Source organism: Monopterus albus, unplaced genomic scaffold (genome assembly GCF_001952655.1).
Source record: "Monopterus albus unplaced genomic scaffold, M_albus_1.0 scaffold21.1, whole genome shotgun sequence".
NCBI classification, from domain to species: domain Eukaryota; kingdom Metazoa; phylum Chordata; class Actinopteri; order Synbranchiformes; family Synbranchidae; genus Monopterus; species Monopterus albus.
The window spans coordinates 2,557,216-2,570,531 of NW_018127901.1; the positions used below are offsets into that span (position 1 = coordinate 2,557,216).

General features: G+C 42.8%; 1 protein-coding gene across 1 annotated transcript in view; it reads right to left on the reverse strand.

Moving 5' to 3' along the window:
* Positions 1–13,316, reverse strand: part of fat2 (FAT atypical cadherin 2) — a 70,135-nt gene that overhangs the window by 26,576 nt on the left and 30,243 nt on the right. The window contains exons 7-11 of the mRNA XM_020594009.1: positions 7,774–7,913; positions 6,950–7,012; positions 6,092–6,304; positions 5,568–5,778; positions 1,211–4,878 (exon numbers count right to left, since the gene is read on the reverse strand). Coding sequence (XP_020449665.1) covers positions 1,211–4,878; positions 5,568–5,778; positions 6,092–6,304; positions 6,950–7,012; positions 7,774–7,913 — 4,295 coding nt within the window. The remainder of the gene's footprint in view (positions 1–1,210; positions 4,879–5,567; positions 5,779–6,091; positions 6,305–6,949; positions 7,013–7,773; positions 7,914–13,316) is intronic.

A 13,316-nucleotide genomic window follows, 5' to 3' on the forward strand; every position in this document is an offset into this window, starting at 1 on the left:
AAAATGGGGTGGATGAGAAAACATCCTGTTATTCATTCATTATTCTAAGATGGTTCCCCCCATCAGCTGGCCTTGTGGTCACACCAAGCAAACAGCCTAATTTATCAGTTCTTATTATGTTGACATAACTCCCAGCAGCAGGCTTTTGCCACCAGTTTGAGGCAAATGATAATTACAAAAGTGACAGTGTGAACAGCGTCATGTGAATGCACTGTTTTAGCAGTCGGCATGTGTCCAGGACCTTCACCTGACCTGGGCTAAAGGCTGGAAACAGAGTAATCAGCCTTTTAACAGCTTCAGAAATCTTGTACCTTGTTAGTTATGAAGCATGTGAGTGACACATCATCAAACTGGTCTTTGTTTTGTTCAGAGCAATGACATGTGATGTACAGTCAGTAGGCCAGTGAAGTCAATGAATGGCTTCAAATAGTATGTAAGATAACTGCTCATTGAACTAGAACTCACTATAGTGTTTCAGTTAATGATTATTTAGATTACTGATGAATATGCTGATTAGTCTGTTGATAATTTGGTTTTTTAAATGTTATAAAACAGTGCAAAGCAAACATCATGATAATGTCCACAAGCCAAAGGAACTTCTTCAAACTGCTTGTTGTATCTAACCAAGCAGTCAAAAAACACAGATAATCACTGAATAATCAAAGCTACCAAAAGCATAAACAGATATTTGAGGAGCTGGAAGCAGTAGATATTTACAATTTTGCTTCCAAATTGCCTGAATGCTAATCAATACTCAAAATAGTTGATTGATTTTTGGGTGATTGACTAATACTTTGTTCTACTACTTGTTTTCTGTTTCTATGAGTACTAAATATAGATCATAAAGCATGGAACTATGAATTATGCAGATGTGGATTTGTATAAAAGCATCATCAGTGTTGTACTAAGCTAAGCTAGGATAAACAGTTCATGGAATTGCCAGAGTATGGAACACAGATTAAATTGGTACATTCTTCTCGTTGACTCCCAAAACAGAAAAAATGATTATTTTCATATGAATAAAGCACAGTGCACTGCACTGATTTAAGAGTAGCTGAAGCTTTGATATTACCACCTGGGACAATTTAATAATATTCTTTTCAATGTTTATGAAAGACATGCTTTTAAAAGGCTTTTTCTTGAACCACTAAGGGCCTCACACGGTTAAACTCCCTCTCTACCTAAACTGATACAACTGTTTTGATCTCACCTGGATAACAGTGGTTCCAGCAGGCATGTTCTCAGCCAGGAAGGCTCTGTAGGGGCTTGCATCAAACACTGGCTGGTTATCGTTTACATCTTGGACCTGGATGCTGACAGTCACCAGTGATGCCACATCCGTCCCGTTGTGGTTCCCCTGGGCGATCACATCTATTTGGTACCACTTGGTCTTTTCATGGTCAATGGTCTTCTGCAGCAGTAAAGTCCCGCTTTCTTTGTCCAAGCTGAACACTCTGTCTTTGTTGCTTTTGACTGTGTTCCCGTTCACCAGACTGTAAATAAGGGGCATGTCAGAGTCTGCCCTCACAGAGCCGATCTCTGTCCCTACTGGGATGTCCTCAGCTGCTGTGAAGGTATAAAGAGGCTCTGAAAACTTTGGAAGTGGTACCTCAGGGGGAATTACTTTGACCTGAACAGGGACTGTGGAGTTGTAGAAGGGAAGGCTGCCATCGCGAGCTTTGACTTTGAAATTGAAGATTTTGTTCTCCATGCCGACAAGACTCTCTTTGACACTTACAACTCCAGTGAAAGGGTTGATCTCGATAATGTCTTCTGACACCTCCTTGGCTTCGTCTACAGTGTAGGTGATGTCTGCATTTTTGCCACTGTCGGCATCATAAGCCATGATTTGAATGACAGGGGAGCCTTTATTTACTGTTGACTGAATTGAAACCTGGTACTCTGATGCTTTGAACTGAGGTACGTTGTCATTCTCATCTGTGAGAATAATCTTGACCGTGCAAAAACCCACTCTTCCGCCTCCATCTTTTGCCATCACTTTTATGGCTATGACTCTCTGGGAGGGGTTTTCTCTGTCCAGCGGTTGTGTTGTAACAATCTGCCCGTCCCCGCTGATGGTAAAAGTCTCCTCTGCGAGTTTGTTGATGATAGTGTAGTCAACGCTGCCATATGGGCCATCATCAGGGTCAATGGCCGCTAGTCGGATCACACGTGTTCCTGCTTCAGCATTTTCAGCCAGCTCTGCTTCATAAATGCTCTGTTTGAAGTATGGGCTATGCCTGTTGCTGCTGAGCATGTCTATACTGACTGGTGCTGTTTTCTGAAACACCCCATCAGACACTGCCACTGTCAAGTTATAGTAAGGATCAAGATTTCTCTTACAAACATTGGAAAAGGAAATGATCCCTGAGGATTCGTTGATGTTGAAGTAGCGGCCTTTGTTCCCTGAGAGGATTTTGTACTTGAGATTATTCAGGTCGCCAGTGTCTGGATCTGAAGCTTGGATTTTGATGACTATGTGGCCACACTTTGCCGTTTCATCTAGTGTGGCTGCATACTGGGAGCTGACAAAATCTGGTGGGTTGTCATTGACATCGGTGACATTTATGACAACATAGGCTTCACTACTAAGAGGGACAGTGCCATTGTCGGTGGCTTTGATTTTCAAATTAAAGTGCCTTTTGTTTTCATGGTCCAGCACTTGTTTTGTGACAATAAGCCCGCTCTGAGGGTCAATCTCAAAGAAATCCGGCTCATCCAGGTCTGTTTTCACTATCTTGAAGGTCAACTCTTTATTTCTGCCATAGTCCCTATCAGACGCTGAGACTTGTATCACTGAGGTGCCAATTGAGAGCCCCTCAGTAATGTTCACACTGTACATCAGCTTTGAAAAAACCGGCGCATTGTCATTCACATCCTCCACTTCTACTTCAATTGATGCCTCTGAGAAAGCTCCAGTTACAGAATCAGTAGCTCGAACTGTCAACACATGCATGGTTTGGCTCTCATAGTCGAGGGGACTGGTGACTGTCAACACACCAGTTTTGAAATCAATATGAAAGTGTTTCGAGGCATTTTCCTCTTCAAGGTTGTAAATCAGTCGGTATCCTTCGGGATTTCTGGCCTGGACGTGCAAGATGGTGGTGAATGAGGGGACGTTTTCAGGAACTTTCAGTGGATAGAGTAGAGTCTGGAAAATTGGGTTGGTTCGATTTCTCACTTGAATGCTGAGCTGTGCTACAGTGCTGTGACTGGGTTCACCTTCATCTGTAGCCAAGACTGTCAGTACATATTTATTCAGGGCTTCAAAGTCAAGGGGCCTCTGAAGAGAGACATCGCCTACTTCAGGATCAATCCTGAAGAGGTTGTAGTCTTCCTCTACTGAGTACATGATGGATCCATTTTCTCCTAAATCTCTGTCGATGGCAGTTACTTGATACAAAACATCTCCTGGCTCAGAGTCTTCAGATATCATCATTGAAAAAGGCAGGTTTAGAAACTGCGGAGAGTTGTCATTGACATCATCTATAAAAACCTTGACTTGGGTTGTAGCTGTTCTAGGAGGTGTTCTCATGTCTTGTACCTTCACCACTACATCATAAACATCTCGCTCCTCTCGGTCAAAAGGGACACCTGTTGTTTCAAGTACGCCTGATGTTTGGGAAATTGCAAACCTCCCCTTTGGGTTTACCACAGAATATAAAAGAGGCTCGTTTAAAAAACAACCTGTAGCTTTTACTGCCGCCAAAGTTTTGACTGTCCTTAGATTTTCTGTAACACTTGCTGAATACATTTTCTGCTCAAATCCAAGATCGCTTGCTGTTAGGTTTGCTACATTTACCCTAACAGTAGCTGAGTCTTGATAGAGGTCGTCTGAAGCTTTGACAACCAATTGGTAAAATGGCCTAAAGTCAGACGCATTGCTCACAATGATGACTCCGGTACTGGGGTGAATTGAAAAGGTATTGTGAAGATTCCCCTCTGTTATGCTGTATGAGACTGTTGAGTCAGGGTCATGGGCCATGACACGCACAACCTCTGCATCTCTGACAACCGGGAAAATGATAGACGGCTCATATGCTGGAGTGGTGAAGCGTGGCGGGCAGTCATTCATGTCCAGGATACGAACAGTGACCTTGGCAGGCTCTGCTGCATACAGTGATGGCTCCCCCGAGTCCTTTACCTGCACGTTGAAGTGATACTCAGCCTTAGCTTCAAAGTCAACTGGTGAGATTAAAGAGATGGTGCCCATACTAGAGTCTATCTTGAAGATCTTCAGGGCCTCTGGATCAAGGATCTCAAACACCAACAGAGAATTGGCATCTCTGTCTACATCTGAAGCCTGGATGACCAGAGGGGTGTTTCTTTCTCCCATCACCATGCTGTTTATATGAGCTGACTCACTTATTTGCCCAAAGTACTCGGTCTGCTGAAACACAGGAGCATTGTCATTCTCGTCAATCACATAGATAAAAACGACAGCCCTGGACAGGGCTCCAGCTGTGGTGGAGGCTATAACTTTGAGCTTGTAAGAGGCACAGTTCTCAAAATCAAGCTGCTTTTGGGTTGAAATCAATCCAGTGTATGGGTTGATACTGAATGTCCCATTTGGGTTGCCACTCTCTATTCCATAATGAACTGCAGCTGGGCTGGAAGCTGAGACAGTGACCACTGGCATTCCAACGCTGATCAATTCACTGATCTCTGTTAAGTATTCGTCTGAAAGGAAGGCAGGTGGGGTTTGGTCGGATATGACAATGTGGATATGAACAGAGGAGAGGTCGCTGCGCTGAGGAAAACCCTGATCAGTGGCCTTCACAATCAGGAAGAACTGGTCCTGAGGCTGAAGGTCCAGAGGTTTGGACACACTGATAGAGCCTTGCTCTGGATCTATAGAGAAGATGCTGTTGATGTTTCCTGCAGGAAGAGAGGAAATCATGTGTCACACAATTGAACAACTCCAAAATGCTATTTCTGTGATAGTAAACCACGTTTCACTCATAAAACCTTTGTCAGAGACTTGAAGGTCTGTAACTCAAATATACTGACAAACACTGACTGACCCACACATGTGCAATTGTGAAAAACGATATGCCAGTTATTATTGATTATACCAATTTTTGCTGGTATAATGTATTCTAATGCAGCAGCCGAGGCTCACGTTCTATCCTTTGCTTCTTCCCTGCTGATCAGCAAAATGCCTTGGATAAAGAGTTTTCACTATTGCAACAGATTGCAAGTTGTTTGGCTCAGCTGTTCCAATAATCTCTCCGAGGATCAAGATGTTTCAGCATGATGAATGATTGGGACAAGACAAGGACCGAGAACACAAAGTTTAAATTCAAACCCCAAAGAGAAATTCACAGCATTTCAATGAGAAACACTCTGTGCTTTCTCATGTATCATCATTGCGCCTTTAAACTCTCTCTGCCTCAGTGGAGCCAAATAATCTACATTTGAATGCTGTAGTTGTACAGGAAGCTCCCAGTGGTCAACGTTAGAAAATGGTGGCATGTCCAAAGTGTGAATATGCGTAACTAAATGAATATGAAGCTGAAATGAAGTAGACATAATTAAAAGATAAATATAATCACTGTGCTGCTCACCAGAGTGCAGAGAGTAGCTGATTTCAGCATTGCTGCCCATGTCCTTGTCCAAAGCCTTGACCTGGATGACCTCAGAGCCGGTAGAGGCCAGGTTGGAGATGCTGGCCTCATAGCGGGGGCTGAGGAAGGCCGGCGAGTGGTCATTACAATCCTCCACGTGAACCACCACCTTTGCAAAGTTCCTCTTTACTGGGATCTCCTGGTCACGCACCTGAGGAGGAGCCAGGAACTATAAAAAAGTCTGTGTCTGTGGCGCTAAAATACCATTAGGGTTGTTGCAGTAATAACTGCTGGACAAAAATAATAAAAGAAAGAACTAAAATCATGAGTACTGCACCAGCTTTGCTTAGTGATACCTGATTTCACTGGTGTTATGTTGCATTATGATTGTGTCCCATATCCTCACTGTTTTTTATTTGCGTCCTCTTTGTAGGTGCTTCATGAATGTACAGTATATTTGTCTAAATGGTTGAAGAGGTTTCAGTCTCTGTTCTGCTGTATTCAACTGAGATAAATGTCCTTACCATTATGATGAGCGTGTGAACAGAGATCATCTCATAGTCAAGCTCCTCCATCATCACCAGGACTCCGCTCTTTGGGTCCAGATGGAAGAACTTGGTGCTGTCTGGGTGGAGACTGCTGTGGATGGAGTACACCAGTTTACTGTTGGTGTCGGCATCCTGAGCACTGATTTGCAGAATGTCCTTCCAGGGGGAGGTATCCTCAGGAACTCTCACCTTAAAATACACAGGAACAGGACAGTGAAGCTTTTCAAGATAATGGAAAGAAAACAGCAGCCTTACATTGTATGTGTATCCTAAATGTAGACCAGGCTTTGGAAGAAAATGTATGAGATTCTCATGGGGAACAAATTTTTGTTAGGTAAAAAACAGATACAGGTCACGAAGGAAACTAAACATCTGACTTCCACAATTTGCTTCTCGGAGTCATAACTCAGGCAGATGTGAACACACACGACACAAATAGTTTTGATTCAATTTGTCTACATGTCTTGAAGATATCATCATATCCAATGTCCATTGCAAGTAAATGTCCACAAGCATTCTTAGAAATCACAGAACATGCCTGAGAGGCATCACATTTGACTTTTCCTCAGCATCAATCCAGTGATTGTCTGTACATTCATACATTAACAGAAACTGATAGCATAGTAGCTAATTCCACATCCTTGAAATGCTGCCAATTTGTTGAGAGGGTCCAAAAGTACTCACCTGCTTTTCACACCTGGCTGCATCTCTGACATAGCTATCATTACCTGTACAAACATCTTTGTGGGGATTCCTGCACTTACCACCCAGCTGTAAGCTCTGCTATTCTGACTTCAGTATTCATATGAAAATGGATCTCTCCTCAGCTCTCACCTCGTACAGCGGCTTCAGGAAGACAGGGCGATGCTCGTTCATGTCCAGCACACGGATGTAGGCCTGCAGTTTGGGTTTGACAAAAAACAAAGCAGTGTGAACAATGTTAAATATGGACGGCAGTGCTTCACACATGTCAGCTGATGCCTGCAGGATTTCATGCTTAGATACTAAACCAGAGTCAAAATCAAATGTGGACATTCAGGAAAGATGTAAAAGGTTTTTGATTAATGGAGGATGAATTGCACAATGACTTTACGATGCCATCACACACACTGTTTTCCTTAGTATCAAATATGGTGGGAAAGGTTATTCTGTTTTTGTTGTATTAGTTCAAGTTCACACCACACAACTACAGGCCAACTGTGGCTTTAGCAAAATACATCATATGTAATGTAGCTTATTCACCGTTTGGTACTTTTGATCCTGCGTCTTCCATTTTCTTTCCTCCGATTGTCTTTTCATTTTTAAAACATACCCCGTAGTTCTACTGAAACTGTGCAGATATGATCATTTTGCTTTTATTCTGAGGTCAAGCTTTCTGGCCAGCTACTGAAAAATGTAACAGCTCCAAACCCGACAGTTAGTGGACGACCTGATCTTCCTTCTGAGTTCCTACTCAACCCAGAGTTTGTTACATAATAGTTAAACATATTGATGTCCACATAATAATAAACAGCATCTTTGAGGGAAAAAAACTTTTGTATATGAATATAGTAAAATGTTAGAATATGATATATTTTCACGCCATTCTTCCTTATTTCCTGGGTTCTGCAAATATGTGACATGTTTTTGTGAGCTTGACTTCCGCCTGTGTTTCTCACCTGCGTGGTGGCACTGTGGTGACCGTCGGTGACCCGCACTGTCAGGTTGTAGTTGGAGTGGCGAGCAGCATTGAGCTGGCGGGCAATCAAGATGGTTCCTGTGTTTCTTTGGATGCCAAAATCCTTTTCCTCATCACCACCTAAGACAGAAACAGAGGATGGAAAATAAGATGGAGAGAGAGAGAGAGAGAGGTTGATGCTACAGTCTATGTGGTTATGGATCAGGTTGTGTGCAGCTGGCAGGTGTAATATCTCAGACAATATATGAGACTCTGCAGGTTTGATTGCAGAAATGATGTAACAGGATAATGCCCTCCCACATCTGAAGACCTGAACCAATTTCCCATGATCCACTTTCTAACTCTTAAGCTTCTTCAACAGGAGTCCCGGATGGAAAAACATATGTGGCTGTTGTAGTTTCAGTTATTTCTGTGACTACACCTTCTTTCGAGGTTGTTGAATTAAACTAGACCAAGAAACAAAGAAGAATCAAGGAAAAGGGAGTGATTTTGATTTTCTTTGCTTCATGACTCCATCCATCACAGGGGGATGTTTTGAACTGAGAAACCTACTGAGACGTTCAGACCCTCCACAGCAGCTATAACAGTCTGAGTGTAAAAGTTTGTTTAACCTTAACTTGGTTCAGTTTCATGTTCTCCTGCCAAAAACAGTGGAGGATGAATGAATAAAGAAATGAATAAATAAAAGCTGAATATTAACTAGGGGAGTGGTACAGAAGTCATGTCGGTGGGCTGTGTGGTAGACGGTTAACAGGTCTCTGCTCCACCATGCTGGTGGGTGGGGGTGATTAATGTACTGCTGAGACATGAAATACTATCAAAGAAGTTTCACTGGCAGAATAATAAAGACTTAACAGATGCCAAAACATCACAGAGGTTAATTATACTCAGAACTGGAAAACTTTAGAACATTATCTTGGTAGCAACTATTTCATCTTTCACCACAACAATCAAGTTTTAGTTTTAGTTTTAATTCACTGACTCAACTTTACAAAAAGTGTCATGCATGGGTTTCCAAACTGCTTAGTCCCAAACGGGGTCACGGAGCCAATCCCAGCCAGCTGCGGGCGAGAGGCGGGGTACACCCTGGACAGGTCGCCAGTCCATTGCAGGGCTCACACACATGGGCAGTTTAGAGACACCAATCAACCTATGCTGCATGTCTGTGGGAGGAAGCCGGAGCACCCGGAGAGAACCCACACAAACACGGGGAGAACATGCAAACTCCGCACAGAAAGGCCCAGGGTCAGCCGTGCTGCCCTTCCTTCTGACTCTTGAAATGAAAACACACCTCTGAGCTGCGTTTTCTGGCTTTGAGAAGATATTCTGTTCCTGTTGCTGCCAACAAATTTTAAACCCCAGGTGTTCAAAAGTGGATTTCCTTTTTTATATTCATCACTGCTCTCTTCTATATCCTCTGTATCCTTTATCCTGATTTATCTGCTTATTTTCTGTCTGCAACCGTGATCATTTTATTTCTTTCCTTGTTACAACTCATCTAATTTTGAAACATACTGTGCTTTAAATCTGCTGTAACACTGACTCACCCTGTCCATCTGGTTCTCCTGATTCACTCCTTTCTTTCCTGTTTTCCCTCCTTCCTTCTGCTTCATCCTGCACCCTCTTGGTTTCTCTTGCTTCATGTCTTTCCTCTTACTCTCTCAGCAGGTTGTGTTCAAACGTTAGAAAGGTAAACCTCATGCCTGCTCAACCAGATGGTGTTTATTAACATATCCACCTTGTGAAAGAGCTCAACACACAGAGACATGTTTCTCTCATGTGATGGCTGAGGCTGCGCCCTGTTGCCACTTCATTTAAATTTAAATCATGGTTTTCATTTTTCAATTTATGTGGAAAGAAAGTGGAATGACACATGAATGCATTTCTCTAACTTTCTACACACACTCAACCTCTGCTAACGATACCTGGCTTTCCTGTTAGAAACGGACCGTAGGATGGCCTGACCTTTCAGCAGGTTAGGTCTGTTTAACTGGTTTACTAAATCCAAATCCTTGAATTGACTTCCTGTTAAATAAACATCAGCAATCATGGGGATAAAATAAAAACACACTGGCTGATAGATAGGAGGGCACAATGTAAAATCAGTTTTTCACCTTACTGATCATCTCAGGGAAAAATGAAATTCTTACTAAGGTTGGATGTTCAAATCCCTTTGGAGCCAACCATGCAACAAATCTTTCTCTCAGTGTGGCTCTGTGAGGAAAAAGGGTATCCCCAATGTCATGTTACACAGGATTTTCACCGACATCCAAGAAGACAGGCTTCAAGACCAAATAGCTTTGTTGTGGTCAGTATGTCTGGGTGTTATGTCCTTAGGGTGAAGCAGTTTGAGAATGTTCTGTGTCTGTGCTCGTTTCTTCCTGTCTTGAATTTGCTATAGACTTGCAGTGGATTTTCTTAGTTCATAGTGGAGGAATCTGAGCAATATATGTGACCTCTGACCTTGAAATGACTGAATGATAAGCTTCCGAGTTAAATATTGCTGATCCTCAAAATGTCAAACGGGGTTAGGATGATGCAGATGTTCCTTTCAGGACAAGTCCATGAAGGTGTGTTGAAATGACCCCAAAACAGATGTCCTTTTCTGAGGCTCCTCTCTCCTGTGTCTGCCTCAGGGTCCATTCCAGGTGCCTGACCTGCCACACAACAGCAGGAGGAACCTGCTGTCCTCACCCTGCACAGAGACTCAGGTCAACCAACCTCCTGACAGAATCACGTCCTCTGATTTCATCTGCAGTTGAATCTCTGTTCAGAGGCTGTGACAACAGCTGACAGTCAGAAGATCACTGTTCACTACAGTCACAATACCTTCTACCAAAGTGGGACAAAAAGTAAAATGTCCAGGAGCAAGCATGAACTTGCTCCTCCACCACTGAAGGATTGGAGAAATGCTTTTCAAGTTTCCATAAACAGAAAAGATTTGCACTGGACACTGATTCCTCAGACAGCTGGTATGACTTTGGTCAGAGTGTCGGTTGGACTTCAGACAAAGATCGTGACCAGGTGTGTTGTTTAAAAAGAGATGAAACAGGTTCTGAAAACTCTGGGGCAGCCAGACAGTTGATCAATGAGGAGATAATCCACAATAAATTGGATAATGACTTGACCTTCCATTTATCTCCTACAGTATTATGGAAACATGAAACGTTCTCCTGTTTCATCTCCTAAAACATAAGGCTCTTTTCCTTTTCTCTGTTTTATATCATCATAAATTGAACAAAATAAGACGTGAAGATGTCAGTTACAACCTGAACCCTTAGAAGCTATTTTGACAGTGTGTACAACAACCAGTCAATACAAAAAATAACTGATAAACAAATGCAAAATGTTAATGCAAGAATAAGAATAAGCCTGAAGCTTTGGATCATACTAAATAAAAACATACTGTTCTGGCTTGTGACCCCACACTGATCCACATTCAACTCACCAATCCCTGATCAGGGTTATAAATCTTAATGAGCAGTTAGAACCTTCTCCCACTGAGTTCATTTTTAGATGCCTGAACAGGTAAAAATATTTCACATTAAAAAAGAGGAGAAAGAAGAAAAATATCTAAAAACTAAACAATTTTAGGGAGCAGAAACACGGTCCTGTTCTATCCTGTTGTCTTAAACATTTAGTGACAGCTGTGATTAATGTTGTGACCCCCAGGCTGGTAAACTAAAGATGTGACAAATAAATCTTTGCATTTGAAGCATTCAACTCAATCTCATGCTTTTCCACAGCGAACACAACCCTTTCTCCACTGATGAAGGGCGTGATATGCGACTCAAAGTAGAGAGAAAAGCTGGTAACTGGACCTTTGTTTTCAAAGTTAACTCCAGCTACCATTTCCAAAGTCAAGACGGAACTTACATGCCAAACTGGAACTACAGTAGGCGGTGCTCAACATCAGTATAAATGTTTGGGATAAAAATGCACCATGTCACAATATCAACAATGTTGTGTTGCACTGACACAACGTGGCTGAAAACAAAAGTCTTCGAGAACTAGGAGGCGTGGACATGAATAATTCTCCCTCGGAGCCAGGAGTCAAGCAACTATAATTTGGCCCTTTTGTGTAAACAGGATTTAAAATTTTATAACCAAACAAAGAAAATGTGGCACATCATTTTTCACATATGTTCACTGCTCCTCGCAGTGTGTGGGTACCTTGCAAAAATACAGTTTTATGGCCACACTGCCCATCTCTAATCCAAAACTGAGTAAAGTGAAATCTAACTTTTACATGTAGGTGCAAGATTTATTCCATTTTTTATGGAATATTTTTACGGTTTTCATTTTTGCTGGATTCAGACCCAGAGAAGCCTGAACTCATCCGCTCAGAGCAGATGCTCAGTCCTTCCCTGCAGCGGACAAACCACATCCCCCCAGCAGAGAGTCAAGGCCTCAAACCTGCTGGTGCTGACCCTCATCCTGATCACATCACACCCTGCTGAGACCCGCTCCTGTGCACAGTCCAGTGAAGCTGGAGGAATGCTACATCCCTGTACAAACAGCAGAGATGCAAAACTCGCCTGCTCTTATTATTATTATTATTCTAAATCAAAACAGACTTGTTTTATTTCTGTGTAGCTGCTGAACATTTTTAAAATTGCAGAAACAAGAAGTGCTGACTGAGGCGACCTTGTTATGGGCCAGCATGGTGGCAGCATCACAGCAGAACTGTCCAATAGGAGCCGAGTATGCAAATGACTGTACATTTAACAGATGTACAGTATGTAATATTAATATTGTGTAAATGCAATCAGATTCAGTCTGTTGGCCATTTTCTTTCATCCTAGAATAATTATGAAACTATATTTAAGCGGCATATGGTTACAGAGTGGTAAATCTCTTCAGGATGAACAGGACTCCTTCATGTTGGCTCACGAGGTAGGGCAGTCATCTCCTGACCAGCAAGTTGGTGGTTCGACTCCCGCTCTCCCCGCATGCCTAAGTGTCCCTAAGCAAGACACTGAACCCCGAATTGCTCCCGGTGGCTTGACTAGCACTGGTGCGTGGCAGCCTGTCGTCATGGGTGAATGGGTGAATGATGTATGATCTCCCTGTAAAGCGCTTTGGCCAGTGCAACACACTGTTAGAAAGCGCTATATAAAATACAGTCCATTTACCATAATGCAACACACAAATGTCACCAGACGAAACATCCGCCGTCAGCAGCAGTGAGACAAGTGAATGTGCCTTCAGGCATGCAGCGAGTGTCTGTTGTGTTCTGCTTAGGTCTGGCACAGACTAAGCTTGGCACAGAAAAGTGAACAGGAGGAAGCTCGGACTTTCTCTGCACGCGCTGCCCCGACTGGCAGGAACCGGGCTGACGACAGGACAAGAGAACGAGACACAGGCATGTCCGGAGTCAGAGGGCTGATTCCATTTGTCATTGAGTTTCCATAAAGCTCTCTGCGACAGTCCTTCTCATATTGTTTGGATTTGAGAAAAGCCAGAATGGAGAGAAAAAAAGAGAGGATGAGAGGAGGAAAAGGAGAATGGCCAGCCCGTGTT